The sequence below is a fragment of the Oncorhynchus mykiss genome, chromosome 13 (genome assembly GCF_057628025.1).
Source record: "Oncorhynchus mykiss isolate SJ-2025 chromosome 13, ASM5762802v1, whole genome shotgun sequence".
Taxonomy (NCBI): Eukaryota; Metazoa; Chordata; class Actinopteri; order Salmoniformes; family Salmonidae; genus Oncorhynchus; species Oncorhynchus mykiss.
This window is the reverse complement of record NC_143034.1, coordinates 989,228-1,000,954: the sequence shown is the minus strand read 5'-3', so window position 1 is coordinate 1,000,954 and position 11,727 is coordinate 989,228. Positions and strand designations below refer to the sequence as shown.

Sequence of the window (11,727 nt, the reverse complement as noted above, 5' to 3'; positions counted from 1 at the left end):
AAGCACAGCCCCCACACCACTAGAGGGATATCTTCAACCACCAACTTACCATCCTGAGACAAGGCTGAGTATAGCCCACAAAGATCTCCGCCACGCCACAACCCAAGGGGGGCGCCAACCCAGACAGGATGACCACATCAGTGAATCAACCCACTCAGGTGACGCACCCCCTCCGGGGACGGTATGAGAGAGCCCCAGTAAAGCTATAGCTATAGCCCCCTCTAGGGGGGAATACAATGTACTGACTAACCCAAATTCACTGGTCATCTATAATACTATAGCCCCCTCTAGGGGGTACTACAATGTACTGACTAACCCAAATGCACTGGTGTAAATTGCATGGTTATACTCCCCCCCCCCCCCCCCCCCCCTCTAATTACAGACAGAGTTAAGGTATAGAGTCATATAGACAGAGTTATACTTCTCCACATTTTAGCTACTGTTGTATCAATATGTTTTAACCATGACAGTTTACAGTCCAGGGTTACTCCAAGCAGTTTAATTATTTATCACAATATTTAGTTAAGGTTTAGGGTTTAGTGAATAATTTGTCCCAAATACAATGCTTTTAGTTTTGAAATATTTACGACTAATTTATTCGTTGCAGTACGTTTGCCAATCGGTTGTGCAGCCAGACTTGACAGATCCTGTTTCCTCATCCCTCTCAACCACACCATTTTTCAATTCCTCATCAATCTACGGGTCAGAACGCTCTGATCAGCCCTACTCCTCGGTCAGAGCGTCCAGTGTACTCTCTGAACGTTCCTGAAAGCCGAAACGCACTGAATTTACGAATGGACAATCTGACAGCGCTCTGAATTTACGAACGCCTAGACAAACCCCTGCGAGTGTCCTCTGGCACTACAGACTGAATTTACGAACACACCCAATATGTGCATGAACTTGTCCAAACTGTTTTTGTTGGGAAGCATGACGCTGCCTTTACTCTAACCTAAAACCAGTGGTGTGAACTACTTAAACTACTACTTTGAAGTACTACTTATGTTTTTTTGTTGGGGGGGGGGGGGGTGTCTGTACTTTACTATTTATATTATTGACAATTTTTACTTTACTTCACTACATTCCTAAAGAAATTGTCGTGAATTTGGTGAGAGAAGTCAGGCTCATCAGTGTCAGACGGAGTTTACATTTGTCAACAGTTCTATTGTTTATATTTACCTAAAACATACACGTATTGTTTATCGGCGATGGATTGTAATAATAACGTTTTATTTTCCCTTCTTGGTGTTTTTCTAACTCACACGAAATAATATTATCTCCAAGGTGCGTTTGTGAAAATACAAGCTACTACATTTCCCACAATTCATTTTGGTTGTCGTCTGTTTTTTTGGTCGGTGATTGGTTCGAGTTTAAGAAAGATAGAGGCGTTATCTACAGGATTTTAACCAATCGGTGCTTGCGCATATGAACTTCCTGCTCAGTAATTGGCTCATAGTTGAAACCTTCCCATGTTGCTTAGCGGCTGCAGCATGTAATTTCAAATCGTCAGGACCAATCACAGGCGGCTGTAACGACCGGAGCAGCATTTAAACTTACAGCTAGCTAGTTGACGCTGTTGTTCAAACGAAGAGCGAAGTACACAGCGGCGGTGGGAAAAACTCATTTATTACCTTTTGTTTTGTTTTTGCAACACTATTCAAGTATATTTAGTTAAATCGATTGATTATTGGGTATCATACGCTACATTTGAGCTAATTTGGGGCACCTGAATTGGTTAGTTTTGATTTGAATTCAAGTGGTTTTGCTCGGAAGGGTGGATGGTTGGCTAGCCAGCCTGTCTCAAAGTGAGATATATATATATTCGATTTATTTTATTTTTTAAAATTATATATATATTTTTCTTAGATTGTCAACTTGTATCTCTTTTTTCTGTATTTTTTTTGTTTTCGTAACATTTCAGAGCACTTTTTATTATTTTTTAATAATATATATTATATATAAAATATGAGTGCGCCGGTAGCCAAGGCGGTGAATCCGTCGACAAACGTCGACCCCAAATCGGCACCTCTCAAAGACATCCCAGATATTCTCGTAGATCCCCGGACACTGAAGAAATACAGCCGGGGACGATTCCTCGGGAAAGGAGGCTTTGCCAAATGCTACGAAATCACAGATATGGAAACCAAAGAGGTTTTCGCCGGTAAAGTCGTCCCCAAATCCATGATAGTCAAACCTCACCAGAGGGAGAAGATGAGCTCTGAAATCTCCATTCATAAGAGTCTCGACAATCCGCACATTGTGGGATTTCACGGCTTTTTCGAGGACGACGACTTCGTGTTTGTTGTGTTGGAAATTTGCAGGCGACGGGTGAGTTGATTTTTGTTCATTGATTTTAAACATTTTACTTCGATAAGTTGTTCTTTGCTAACAGTGTATTTTTACTAGCTTACTGTAGCTTGAAACGTCAAGACTTGTCAACAAGACTAGTTGTTAACCACAACTTGTCCACAGGGTGACTAGCTGGGATTATATAAGTCGTTTTAGGTTTAACTTTTGTGCTTTTGAATGAAAGTTATTTACAACTCGTGGACTTTAAAAGTAGTTATGATTTTGTGCAAATTACTGAAAGCTGTTTTTCTTGGCATGACAACTTAGGCTAAGTACATGCCCCCCCCCCCCCCCCCCTTAATCAGACATTCAGAAGTAAACCCTAAGAAGACAAGTTAACCTAGTGAGTTTATAATAGTTGCTAACCCCCCTGTCTGTGTCCTCCCCCCCCCCAGTCTCTGTTGGAGCTGCATAAGCGTCGTAAGGCTGTAACGGAGCCGGAGGCTCGGTATTATATGATGCAGCTGGTTAAAGGCTGTCAGTACCTCCACAACAACAGAGTGATACACAGAGACCTGAAACTAGGAAACATCTTCCTCAGCGATGACATGGATGTCAAGATAGGTACGCAGGTCACACACACTCCATGTACGACTACTGCAGAATGAACACCACTACACACGCTTGGTGGGCTGGTTCAGAATGTACACCACTACACACACACACACACACGGTGGGCTGGTTCAAAATGAACACCACGATGGGCCGGTTCAGAATGTACACCACTACACACACGATGGGCTGGTTCAGAATGTACACCACTACACACACACACACACGATGGGCTGGTTCAGAATGTACACCACTACACACACGGTGGGCTGGTTCAAAATGAACACCACGATGGGCCGGTTCAGAATGTACACCACTACACACACGATGGGCTGGTTCAGAATGTACACCACGATGGGCCGGTTCAGAATGTACACCACTACACACACGATGGGCCGGTTCAGAATGTACACCACTACACACACACACACACACACACACGATGGGCTGGTTCAGAATGAACACCACTACACACACGATGGGCCGGTTCAGAATGAACACCACTACACACACACACACACACGATGGGCTGGTTCAGAATGAACACCACTACACACACGATGGGCTGGTTCAGAATGAACACCACTACACACACACACACACGATGGGCTGGTTCAGAATGAACACCACTACACACACACACACACGATGGGCTGGTTCAGAATGTACACCAACGAGTAGTTTGACAATGCGCCTCTACACACACAAACCGGGGCTGTATTCATTAAGCCTCTATACGCACCTCTGTACAGCACCTTGTCTAAACACCTATCTGTCTTCTCCCCAGGTGACTTTGGCCTTGCCACTACAATAGAATTTGATGGGGAACGTAAGAAGACGCTGTGTGGAACACCGAACTACATCGCCCCGGAGGTTCTCTGTAAGAAAGGACACAGCTTCGAGGTCGACGTCTGGTCTCTGGGCTGTATCCTGTAAGTGAAACGCAGACTAGAACAAATGTCGCAGTATCTGTTTTCAAAGTAGTTCTGGTCACAATAAATTTAAACTGAGCAACGTACCACATTACTACTTGCTAATACACATCTTGTTTTAGAGTCATTACAAAACACGGTCCTTTTTTTATGCCAAGCATGGCAACAGACGAAGATGGGGCTGGTAACAAATCTGTCATAGTGGCTTGTGGACCGTAAAGGGAGACGATACATATTCACCATCTCCCAATACTCTATCTGGGTCCAACAGGCATCCTACTGACTACCTCAACACATAATTAATATTATATCTGGGTCCAACAGGCATCCTACTGACCACCTCAACACATAATTAATACTCTATCTGGGCCCCAGTAGGACCACCTCAACACATGTAATACTCTATCTGGGTCCCCCAGTAGGACCACCTCAACACATAATTAATACTCTATCTGGGTCCAACAGGCTTCGTACAGACCACCTCATCACATAATTAATACTCTATCTGGGTCCCCCAGTAGGACCACCTCAACACATAATTAATACTCTATCTGGGTCCAGCAGGCTTCATACTGACCACCTCAACACATCTAATACTATATCTGGGCCCCAGTAGGACCACCTCAACACATATTTAATAATCTATCTGGATCCAACAGGCTTCGTACTGACCACCTCAACACATATCCTAAAACTATATCTGGGTCCCCCAGTAGGACCACCTCAACACATATCTAATACTCTCCCTGGGCCCCAGTAGGACCACCGCAACGCATATCTAATACTCTCCCTGGGCCCCAGTAGGACCACCGCAACACATATCTAATACTCTCCCTGGGCCCCAGTAGGACCACCGCAACACATATCTAATACTCTCCCTGGGCCCCAGTAGGACCACCGCAACACATATCTAATACTCTCCCTGGGCCCCAGTAGGACCACCGCAACGCATATCTAATACTCTCCCTGGGCCCCAGTAGGACCACCGCAACACATATCTAATACTCTCCCTGGGCCCCAGTAGGACCACCGCAACACATATCTAATACTCTCCCTGGGCCCCAGTAGGACCACCGCAACGCATATCTAATACTCTCCCTGGGCCCCAGTAGGACCACCGCAACACATATTTAATACTCTCCCTGGGCCCCAGTAGGACCACCTCAACACATATCTAATACTCTCCCTGGGCCCCAGTAGTGGTCTGTATTGTAACAGGCTCCATCTCTCTCAGGTACACTCTGCTGGTTGGTAAACCTCCATTTGAGACGTCTTGTCTGAAGGAGACCTACAACCGCATCAAAAAGAACAACTACACCATCCCCTGGGTGAGTTACCACCACCCATTACCACTACACTACCCCCTGGGTGAGTTACCACCACCCATTACCACTACACTACCCCCTGGGTGAGTTAACACCACCCATTACCACTACACTACCCCCTGGGTGAGTTAACACCACCCATTACTACTACACTATCCCCTGGGTGAGTTAACACCACCCATTACCACTACACTACCCCCTGGGTGAGTTAACACCACCCATTACCACTACACTACCCCCTGGGTGAGCTAACACCACCCATTACCACTACACTACCCCCTGGGTGAGCTAACACCACCCATACATCCCCTGGGTAACACCACCCATTACTACTACACTACCCCCTGGGTGAGTTAACACCACCCATTACTACTACACTATCCCCTGGGTGAGTTAACAACACCCATTACTACTACACTACCCCCTGGGTGAGCTAACACCACCCATTACAACTACACTACCCCCTGGGTGAGCTAACACCACCCATTACTACTACAGTACCCCCTGGGTGAGCTAACACCACCCATTACTACTACACTACCCCCTGGGTGAGCTAACACCACGCATTACCACTACACTACCCCCTGGGTGAGCTAACACCACCCATACCATCCCCTGGGTAACACCACCCATTACTACTACACTACCCCCTGGGTGAGCTAACACCACGCATTACCACTACACTACCCCCTGGGTGAGCTAACACCACCCATTACTACTACACTACCCCCTGGGTGAGCTAACACCAACCATACCATCCCCAAGGGGCGGCAGGGTAGCCTAGTGGTTAGAGCGTTGGACTAGTAACCGGAAGGTTGCGAGTTCAAACCCCCGAGCTGACAAGGTACAAATCTGTCCATCTGCCCCTGAACAGGCAGTTAACCCACTGTTCCTAGGCTGTCATTGAAAATAAGAATTTGTTCTTACCTGACTTGCCTGGTTAAATAAAGGTTAAAAAAAAAACACCACCCATTACTACTACACTACACTAAAACCACCCATTACCACACTACCCCCTGGGTGAGTTAAAACTACCCATTACTACTACTCACTACTACACTACTACACTACCCCACTAGGTGTGCCTACACAACCCATAACTACTACACTACCCCCTGGGTGAGCTAACACCACCCATTACTACTACACTACCCCCTGGGTGAGTTAACACCACCCATTACTACTACACTACCCCCTGGGTGAGCTAACACCACCCATTACTACTACACTACCCCCTGGGTGAGCTAACACCACCCATTACTACTACACTACCCCCTGGGTGAGTTAACACCACCCATTACTACTACACTACCCCCTGGGTGAGCTAACACCACCCATTACTACTACACTACCCCCTGGGTGAGCTAACACCACCCATTACTACTACACTACCCCCTGGGTGAGCTAACACCACCCATTACTACTACACTACCCCCTGGGTGAGCTAACACCACCCATTACTACTACACTACCCCCTGGGTGAGCCTACACCACCCATTACTACTACACTACCCCCTGGGTGAGCTAACACCACCCATTACTACTACACTACCCCCTGGGTGAGCTAACACCACCCATTACTACTACACTACCCCCTGGGTGAGCTAACACCACCCATACCACTACACTACCCCCTGGGTGAGCTAACACCACCCATTCCTTCTACGCTATCAAAGGTCATCTGTTTTTATGGCAGTTTCTTCATCTTCTCTCCCACGTTTTTGTTCTGTAGCAAATCAACCCTGTGGCGGCGTCTCTGATCAAGCGGATGCTGCATGCCGACCCGTCCCAGCGGCCCACCGTCTCCCAGCTGCTGACCGATGAGTTCTTCACCGAGGGGTACATCCCCCTGCGTCTCCCCACCACCTGCCTCACCGTGCCCCCGCGCTTCTCCATCGCTCCCTCCTCTCTGGAGCCCAGCCAGAGACGCCCGCTCACCTCTCTCAACAACAAGGGTTAGATTCACACTACGTAGGGGTCCCTCTCCTTTCCTCCCTTCCTTTCCTCCCTTCCTTTCCTCCCTTCCTTTCCTCCCTTCCTTTCCTCCCTTCCTTTCCTCCCTTCCTTCAGCCTGGGGTTTAGTGTCTGTGTCTCTTCAGCAGGGACAGAGAAGGTGGAACAGAAAGATGAGCCACTGCTCAGAGAGATTCCCGAGGCCACAGACTGCCACCTGAGTGACCTGCTGCAGCAACTCGACACCTGCAACGCTGCCAAGCCCTCGGAGAGAGGACTCATACGCATGGGTACGAGACACACACACACTGCCAAGCCCTCGGAGAGAGGACTCATACGTATGGGTACGAGACACACACACACTGCCAAGCCCTCGGAGAGAGGACTCATACGCATGGGTACGAGACACACACACACTGCCAAGCCCTCGGAGAGAGGACTCATACGCATGGGTACGAGACACACACACACCCACACTGCCAAGCGCTCAGAGAGGACTCATACGCATGGGTACGAGACACACACACACTGCCAAGCCCTCGGAGAGAGGACTCATACGCATGGGTACGAGACACACACACTGCCAAGCCCTCGGAGAGAGGACTTACGCATGGGTACGACACAGCCCAACATATCGACCTCTGTTAGGTATGATGTGCTGTCAACAGGGTTCCTCTGACCCCTGACCTCTAACCCCTGTGTTTCCAGAGGAGGCAGAGGACCCAGCCTGTGTCCCCATCTTTTGGATCAGCAAGTGGGTCGACTACAGCGACAAATACGGACTGGGTAACAACTGTCACCATGGCAACCCTGTGTCCATGTGATGCTCTCTCTGTCACCATGTCAACCCTGTGTCCATGTGATGCGCTCTGTCACCATGTCAACCCTGTGTCCATGTGATGCTCTCTGTCACCATGGCAACCCTGTGTCCATGTGATTCTCTCTGTCACCATGTCAACCCTGTGTCACCATGTCAACCCTGTGTCCATGTGATGCTCTCTCAACCCTGTGTCCATGTGATGCTCTCTCTGTCACCATGTCAAACCTGTCACCATGTCAACCCTGTGACCATGTGATGCTCTCTGTCAACCCTGTGACCATGTGATGCTCTCTGTCAACCCTGTGTCCATGTGATGCTCTCTCTGTCACCATGGCAACCCTGTGTCCATGTGATGCTCTCTCTGTCACCATGGCAACCCTGTGTCCATGTGATGCTCTCTGTCACCATGTCAACCCTGTGTCACCCTGTCAACCCTGTGTCCATGTGATGCTCTCTGTCAACCCTGTGTCCATGTGATGCTCTCTGTCAACCCTGTGTCCATGTGATGCTCTCTGAATGGAGGGTTGTGTAACCTCTGACCTCTGTTGCAGGCTATCAGCTGTGTGACAACAGCGTGGGGGTGTTGTTTAACGACTGTACCAGGATGATCATGTACGCTGACGGAGACAGTCTTCAGTACATCGACAAGATGGCTGCCGAGAGCTACCTCAGTGTCCGCTCCTACCCCGCTACGCTATCCAAGAAGGTTAGCGTCGCTGCTAGTGCTTCTCTATGGCTGTGGCTAGCATCAGGCTAACTTTCGGATAGCATTGGGATTAAAGCCCCTCCCGAGATCATGTTGTAGTACTTCTATAACTAGATGTCTGTTAAAGGGTTAGAGCCTAGCTGACCTGTGACCTCTGCCCTCCCCAGATCACGTTGTTGTAGTACTTCTATAACTAGATGTCTGTTAAAGGGTTAGAGCCTAGCTGACCTGTGACCTCTGCCCTCCCCAGATCACGTTGTTGCAGTACTTCTATAACTAGATGTCTGTTAAAGGGTTAGAGCCTAGCTGACCTGTGACCTCTGCCCTCCCCAGATCACGTTGTTGAAGTACTTCCGTAACTACATGTCGGAGCACCTTCTGAAGGCGGGCGCCAACATCACGCCTCGTGACGGAGACGAGCTGGCCCGTCTGCCGTACCTCAGCCACTGGTTCAGAACCAAGTCGGCCATCGTCCTCCACCTCACCAACGGTACCGTGCAGATCAACTTCTTCCAGGTACTCTCCTCCTCCTCTCTCCTCCTCCTTCTCTCTCGGTCTCCTTCTCTCTCGGTCTCATCAAGTTATTGTGATAGATGATATAGAGATCTCTCTTCTGTAGGACCACACCAAGTTGATCCTGTGTCCTCTGATGGGTGCTGTGTCCTTCATCGACGAGAAGAGAGACTTCCGGACCTATAAGATGTCTCTGATCGAGGAGTTTGGCTGCTGTAAGGAGCTGGCCAGCAGGATGCGATACGCCCGACTAATGGTGGCCAAACTATTGTCCTGCAAGTCCTCCACGCCTCACTGACCAACCACCTCCTCCCTCTGGCCCCGCAGCCAATCACAGCCCAGGGTGGAGGGCAAGGTGTTTACCCCCCCCCCCCCCTGACTATAATCCACTTCCTGCCTTCTGCTGGCCAATCAGTGTGCCTGAGGGGTGCTCAGGGTTGTCACAATAAGCCAGTCAGACTGCTGGATCTTCCAACGGTCTCTAATGTTGAAACAACGTCTTTATTATAGTCACCAAGTGGTCAGTCCCACTACCCTGTCTGTCTCTCTGGTCTGTGTTTGTCTGAATTAACACCCTGTCTTTATTCCACCACCCTGTCTGGTCTGTAGTTTGCCAGGTGAGGTGTGGTCAGTCTCCCCCTACCCTGTCTGGTCTGTAGTTTGCCAGGTGAGGTGTGGTCAGACTCCCCCCTACCCTGTCTGGTCTGTAGTTCGCCAGGTGAGGTGTGGTCAGTCTCCCCCTACCCTGTCTGGTCTGTAGTTCGCCAGGTGAGGTGTGGTCAGACTCCCCCTACCCTGTCTGGTCTGTAGTTTGCCAGGTGAGGTGTGGTCAGTCTCCCCCTACCCTGTCTGGTCTGTAGTTCGCCAGGTGAGGTGTGGTCAGTCTCCCCCTACCCTGTCTGGTCTGTAGTTCGCCAGGTGAGGTGTGGTCAGACTCCCCCTACCCTGTCTGGTCTGTAGTTCACCAGGTGAGGTGTGTAACGGACCGTGCTGACAGACTGTATCATGTTCGTGCTTCTCTGCCTTTTTTACCTGTTTTTACGTGTCGTTTTCAACATGAAGCCTTTCCTCTTGTACAAAACTTTCTGAAGGGTTCATTAAACATGTTTTTAAAAGTTCAATATTCTTCCACATTTAATAAAGTCTTGAAAGAGGTGTTTCACTGGTTGTCGTCATTCACTTGAAAGCAGACTAAACTCAAAGCACTATGGGTAGGAAGAGTCCAACTGAACAGGGTGTTACTGTAAACCTAGAATGGTGAAGAGTCCAACTGAACGGGTGTGTTACTGTAAACCTAGAATGGTGAAGAGAATACAACTGAACAGGGTGTGTTACTGTAAATCTAGAATGGTGAAGAGAATCCAACTTCACAGGGTGTTACTGTAAACCTAGAATGGTGAAGAGAATCCAACTGAACAGGGTGTGTTACTGTAAACCTAGAATAGTGAAGAGAATCCAACTGAACAGGGTGTTACTGTAAACCTAGAATAGTGAAGAGAATCCAACTGAACAGGGTGTTACTGTAAACCTAGAATAGTGAAGAGAATCCAACTGAACAGGGTGTGTTACTGTAAACCTAGAATAGTGAAGAGAATCCAACTGAACTGGGTCTGTTACTGTAAACCTAGAATGGTGAAGAGAATCCAACTGAACAGGGTGTTACTGTAAACCTAGAATGGTGAAGAGAATCCAACTGAACAGGGTGTTACTGTAAACCTAGAATAGTGAAGAGAATCCAACTGAACAGGGTGTTACTGTAAACCTAGAATAGTGAAGAGAATCCAACTGAACTGGGTCTGTTACTGTAAACCTAGAATGGTGAAGAGAATCCAACTGAACAGTCTGTTACTGTAAACATGTTTACATGTTGCTTTGGTTGAGTGTTGCAGTAGGGTTGGTCTATAATGTAACCATAGACACCTCTGTGCTGTAACTAGGGTGAATGTTTAATTTCACAACCCCCGGCGACCAGCGTAGAATGAGGGATCATGGGTTGCGTTGAGTTCACTGCGTTGCGTAGCCATTTGATCGGCACGTTTCCTCTAACTATTCTAGAAGGTACTTTAAGGTATGTGTGGCTTGACGCAGTGAGTGATGTATTTAAAGGGCGGTGGTGACTGCCTCACCCAGAAACCCCCCGTTGATTTCTTACATTGCTGTACAAGCTAGTGGTGTTTTCACGTCTGTATGATCAGGAGCCTTCGATGCTCCTTTCAATATATCCCTGTATGGTCTGGTTCCTGGGGCCTTCGATACTCCTTTCAGTATATCCCTGTATGATCTGGGGCCTTCGATACTCCTTTCAATATATCCCTGTTTGGTCTGGTTCCTGGGGCCTTCGATTCTCCTTTCAGTATATCCCTGTATGATCTGGGGCCTTCGATACTCCTTTCAATATATCCCTGTATGATCTGGTTCCTGGGGCCTTCGATTCTCCTTTCAATATATCCCTGTATGATCTGGGGCCTTCGATACTCCTTTCAATATATCCCTGTATGATCTGGGGCCTTCGATACTCCTTTCAATATATCCCTGTATGATCTGGGGCCTTCGAATCTCCTTTCAATATATCCCTGT

The 11,727-nt window shown here is 48.1% G+C and overlaps 1 protein-coding gene across 2 annotated transcripts; it reads left to right on the top strand.

Moving 5' to 3' along the window:
- The first annotated feature begins 693 nt into the window (after positions 1-693).
- Positions 694-10,304, top strand: plk1 (polo-like kinase 1 (Drosophila)). Of its 2 annotated transcripts, none has more exons than XM_090194641.1 (10): positions 694-2,328; positions 2,745-2,913; positions 3,689-3,833; positions 5,068-5,161; positions 6,891-7,113; positions 7,261-7,401; positions 7,820-7,897; positions 8,483-8,637; positions 8,971-9,153; positions 9,257-10,304. In XM_090194641.1, exons 1-10 carry the CDS (start codon positions 1,966-1,968, stop codon positions 9,446-9,448), a joined length of 1,743 nt encoding a protein of 580 aa, XP_090050767.1. In that variant the 5' UTR covers positions 694-1,965; the 3' UTR covers positions 9,449-10,304. The 2 variants fall into 2 exon arrangements, with proteins under 2 accessions (XP_090050767.1, XP_090050766.1); XM_090194640.1 differs by having other exon boundaries at positions 7,258-7,401.
- The last annotated feature ends 1,423 nt before the right edge of the window (positions 10,305-11,727 follow it).

Excerpts from the sequence above, each read along its gene's own strand:
- plk1 (XM_090194640.1), top strand. The coding sequence starts at position 1,966 with ATGAGTGCGCCGGTAGCCAAGGCGGTGAATCCGTCGACAAACGTCGAC. Across the intron at positions 2,914-3,688 it reads TGACATGGATGTCAAGATAG|GTGACTTTGGCCTTGCCACT; the intron begins GTACGCAGGTCA and ends TCTTCTCCCCAG. Across the intron at positions 3,834-5,067 it reads TGGTCTCTGGGCTGTATCCT|GTACACTCTGCTGGTTGGTA; the intron begins GTAAGTGAAACG and ends CATCTCTCTCAG.